General features: G+C 46.9%; 1 protein-coding gene across 1 annotated transcript in view; it reads right to left on the minus strand.

Moving 5' to 3' along the window:
- The window catches only part of DFFA (DNA fragmentation factor subunit alpha), a 23,219-nt gene that overhangs the window by 12,829 nt on the left and 5,097 nt on the right, over positions 1-5,293 (minus strand). The window contains exon 6 of the mRNA XM_018559037.1: positions 4,124-4,303. Within this exon, the coding sequence (XP_018414539.1) occupies positions 4,130-4,303 (174 nt within the window). The 3' untranslated portion in view covers positions 4,124-4,129. The remainder of the gene's footprint in view (positions 1-4,123; positions 4,304-5,293) is intronic.

Below are 5,293 nucleotides of genomic sequence, written 5' to 3' on the forward strand. Positions count from 1 at the left end.
GGGGGGGGGTGCTGTATGAGCAGCGGCGGGTCAGTCAGGGGAGGGGGGATTTTCCGAGAAGCTGCGGGGGAGGGGGCGGCGCTGCTGCCTTGCCTAGGGCAGCAGCAAAGTTAAATACGCCGCTGCCCACATGTGTCCTCGATCATTAGGTCGCGACCCAAGTCGCACTACAATGGAGCGCACGGCAGTGTGGGCTGCTGTGCTGTGATGGAGCTCCATCCATATGTGCATTGCTTGTACAGGTCCCACACGCGCTCTATAGAGGTGCCAGGAGCCAGAATGTGATGTCACTCCAGTCCAGGCCATGCAAGGGAGCTATAAGCAATGCACGTATGGCTGGAGCTCCCTAGCGGGCATACCCCCAGCCCACCTCAAGTCAACACTCAGAGCCAGGCAGCATATTTTGAATGGCTGCTCAGTGTAAGAATGGACAGTGTTGTGCTAGGGGGAGGCTGGGAGCTTCTCCCCTAGAAAAGTGGAAGGCATGTGGCGACCCACTGAACACAGGGTCGCGACCCGCTTTTGGGTCACGACCCACCAGTTGAGAACCACGGCTTTAAAGAGATCTCTTTTCATTTTGATATTACATTTTTTTTCTGCTGATCAATGTGTGTAAAAAAAAAAAAATCTACTAGGAGTCAATGTTCTAAACAAGGGCAGGCAACTCTAGTCCTCCAGCTGTTGTGGAACTACAAATCCCATGAGGCACTGCAAGACTGACAGTTAAAGGCATGACTCCCAGAGGTATGTTGGGATTTGGAGGGCCGGAGTTGCCCACCCCTGTTCTATGACAATAACAGATTAAAACATCCAAGGGGGGTGAATACTTTTGATAGACGCTGAGAGGAATTGATGAAAACTGGAGCAGACAGAACCTGGAGCAGTTGCCTATGGCAACCAAACCCTCAGATTTTTTAACATAAACCAATACTGTAATGTGCGCCTTACTGTAATCCATGGTAGTTTTCCTTCTCTTTGCTGCTCTTCCTTTTAAATCTGTATCTGTTCTCATGCTGGGCAGAACTTCTGTTTTGCAGCAGACTGCCTTGTCTCTGGAATGGATACATGGTGTCTGTGTGAAGGTTCACAACCTGAGCCAGCACTACAGGAAGAGGCACTCAGCTGCAAAGGGAAGTTCTCCCCAAGCATGAGAAGACATGAGGATTTAAAAGGAAGAGCAGCAAAGAGAAGGGAAACAACCATGGATTACAGTAAGGCACACATTACAGTATTGGTTTATGTTAAAAAATCTGAGGGTTTAATGTCACTTTAAGATTTCAAAATGAAAGAGAGAAGCTGATTGGTTGCCGTGCACAGCTGCTCCAGACTTTGACAAATCCCCCTCACGGTATTTCCCGATTCTTTAGTAGCCATAGACGTGAATGGGATCAGATATAAGGAAACAATTACCATCTTTATTTCTAAAATGAAACATTGTATCCTTCCTTTTCAGTGACTTTCCACTGATCTAGATACATTAGCATTCCCTCCATCTTTCCGAGATGATAAAGAGAGCCCCTTTGTAGCCCAAAGTACGCAAAGTTGGATAAAATATTTTATTGTAATCATTGCCAAATATTTTATTTCCAGAATTAGTTCCACTGAAAGCGGACCTCCACCCTTATCTTTGAAATCACAACACACAGGCCGTTATAAATCTTTAGTAATGAGAATCTACAAACAGATACTTCTAGATAATTGCCGGCTTTTTGTTCTTCTTTGCATACCTTTTTTTTTTATTTTCCTTCCCATTCGTCTCACAGTGGCCATCATTTTTACTAAGGGCAGATTAATAGGTCTCCCTTTACTTCCTGGAACTCTAGCACATGTGACTAGGACATGTGACCTTGCACATCATCTCAGAGGAGAAAAATGCCTTTCCCTGAGATCTCTTGAGATTTTCCAACAGTGCTCTGCTGATGTAACCTTCCCAAGATGCAACATTTGGACATCACTAAAGCCCAAGAGGACCAGGAAGCGGAAAAACAATAATTGTAAGTAAAAGAAAAATGTTTAACTAATCAATGTAAGGTGATTTTATATCAACATATAGAGCTGCATGCTGATGTGAATCTTTAATGAAAGGGGGTAGAGGTATGCTATAACAGATATAAAACTCCTAACCCTTCTAAAGATACTCTTCATTGAGAGAAGATTCACACCCATTGGGGAAGTACTGTGATCCCTGTGGGAGCAAATAAAAAAAACTGGGAGGGTTACCCTTACCTATTGCTGAGCATGCTGCACTTAATATGAAAAGATATATCTGATGCTAGGTACACTTTAAACACTTTTACTAGCAAGTGAATGGTCCTTGCACAGACACGATGGCGTCAATGGGGTTTAGACCATTGGAGTCCGGGGGGAAGAGAGGCTGGGGAGACCAGTCTAGCAGCCAGGAGGTATTGAGGATCAGGTAAGTATATTTCCTTTATTTGTGCCCCTAGACAAAATGAGCACCTAACCCTTGCAGTCCGGGGGTAGCCCCATGGGAAGGGTTAACATTTTAAATTCATGAAGATGTTGTTTAAAAGTTCAATTCTGTGCTGGTCCAGGTCATATTACAACCGGACAACGTGATCCTGACAGGTATAAAATAAAACCTGCTGAAAGTTTCCAGCCATTGTCACCTGTGTGTTGGACCCATCTTCTGCCGTCCCTCTGTTCCAGTCCTGCGGCCTCTATAAGACTCTTCAGCATTCAACACTTCCAACAATGTCAGATGCCGGTATCCCCCACCGCACCCCATCCCCTATGTCACTGCTCTGTCCTGTATTGACATAGGGCAGGGGTAGCCAAACTCCGGCCCTCCAGCTGCGGTAGCCGGCCGTATGGCTCCCTACGCTCACCCGACCTGCACGTCCGTACGGTGCGGGTGTCCGTACTCATACGCTGACAGGATGGATTGTGTCTGCATCCGAGCAGGGATACCCGTATGGTTGTGCAGGTCGGGTGAGCGTAGGTCGGCATACGGCCGCAAACTCACATAGAGAAGGACAGGCTGCTGCGTATAATCACACACAGCATCCGTCTTTTCCGGGAGCTGCCCGATACGGCCGTGCACACCGCACAGATCTGTACGGGCCGGCCGTTACCTGTGTGAATGAGGGCTAGGCAACCTTGGCACTCAAGTGGTTGTGGAACTACAAGTCCCATGAGGCACTGCAAGACTCTGGCTTCCACAGGCATGACTCCCAGAGGCTGAAGCATGATGGGATTTGTAACTGGACAGCAGCTGGAGTGCCAAGGTTGCCTACCCCCTGCATTACAGTGCATTTCACATGTGGTACCATTCATCCCGATGAAAGACAAGCTCGCTGTGCATCTAAAATGCAGAAATATGAACAGGATGTTTAAAGTGAGAATAGGGGGAAAAAAAATTACAGGTTTTTTTCCCCACATTTGTAGGGGAACAAAAATGTACGTTGTACATTTAAAACATTTTTGCCCTTTTAACAGATCCAAGAGCAACAAGCAACTTTGTAATTATAATCTGCTACTTCTGCGATCACGTACCGACTGTTGTAAGCTTTGCTTACATTCCACCTGTCTACAGTATGCACCATGCAGTGGAAAGAGCAGTGTGTCTGCAGACCAGGACCGAGAACAGAGACAGCATCAGGGATGCAATTAGATGTGTACTATACTTTTCATAACTGGCTGCCTGGCACCACCACAAGGGATGGGGAAAGGGGTGTATGGTATGGCACTTAGCTAAATGTATACATTGCTTCCCTTCACTTTCTTTGGTTTAATACGGACTGACTCAGAGCATGAAGCCAGTAAAGTCGGAACTTCAAACTTGCCTTCTTGTTCCTAAATAACGGAACTGGAAACCACTGAAGCCATTGGATCAGCATGACAGCCAGGCACCTTGCCTATTTCAGGACAAGGTCAGCAATGGCAGCCTACACATTTTGCCAAGTGCAGGTTTCCTTTAAGAGTTTACATGCTTTGTTTGGCTGGAATGGTGGCAGGCCTGTAAAATCATTGGTGTCAGTTCAGACCGAGTCATGTGACCTGCCTTGCTGGGGCATGTTGTTGAACTAGTGCTCTATGTGCCGTGTCACACCCAGCTGTTACACCTCATGCGTGACCTCGCTCTGGCTCCCCCGCCCCCCACCCCGCCTCAGGGCTGATGTTTCCTTTTGTTCGTAGAAATGCTTGCCATAGAGTCCATGCACTGCACTTGCTCGTAACGCAGCTGTAGCTGTTCGTGGCACATTGTCTGCATCTGCTGGGCGTCCTGTAAGCTGCAGGTCAGGTCCGCTGACAGGGCGCCTGGGTCCTGAGCGCAAACAGCCTGAAGAAAGGAAAGCAGTCATTAAATGAGAACAAAGTCATGCCAATCCTCTGATCTACTAATAACTACGCAGGGGTAGGCCCTTGCACTACGCAGCGGTTTCTAAAGCTTAATGTAGTACTGTGGCCAGGCTTCAGACATTTAAATATGTATACAAATTTTACCAAGCAGTAAATAAGCTTTAAAAATACGTCGTCACTGACCTTTGTAGATGCGGACACTGAGGAGCTATTCAATCTCAAAATTCACATGAAAAGCAGTAAAGCAATTTCGGTCTGGCCTCAGCACTCTGCTCTCTCCTCTGACTGTGTACCTGATCTGTGTTTAGAGCTTAGAAAACCGGAAGGCTGCAATGTCACTGCTGGGGAAGCCGAGGGGGGCAGAGTAAGTGGAGACTAGGGGCCAACCGATTATCAGATCTACCGATAAATCGAGGCAGATAGACAACATTTTTATAGCATCTGTCTTAAATTGATCAATATTACCGATACGGACAGTGAAGGGTCCCCCTCTTCCCCCCCATTCATCCCACCCAATTCATCTGCTAGCGGCTAGATCCTGCAGCTGAATGTAAACAGCAGGCAGTGGAATAGCCAGCCTGCTGTTGGCCATTTCAAATTGCAATAGCCAATAGCAGGCAGAGACTCCCTTTCATTGCCATCACTAGTAGGGGTCCACTGATACCAGGCCCACCGCCTGATGTTTACATTCAGCTGCCAGGCTATGTGTTTATCTGCCGGCGCAAGATTCTGCAGCCAGATGTAAACAGAATGTCGGTACCCGATATAAGTGATCAGCCCGATAGGTGGCTCATAATCTGTATCGGTTCTGAAAAAAAACCAAAAACATATCGGTCGACAGCTAGTTAAGACGCTGCAATTGACGTTTTTGCTGTAAATGAGAGTATGAATGACTCCACAGTGCCTGCAACCACAGAGGTCAGTGACAGCATGTTTTATAGCTTATGACTGAATGTCGTCCACCATCTGA

The sequence above is a fragment of the Nanorana parkeri genome, unplaced genomic scaffold (assembly GCF_000935625.1).
Source record: "Nanorana parkeri isolate BGI_ZX_2015 unplaced genomic scaffold, ASM93562v1 scaffold376, whole genome shotgun sequence".
NCBI classification, from domain to species: Eukaryota; Metazoa; Chordata; class Amphibia; order Anura; family Dicroglossidae; genus Nanorana; species Nanorana parkeri.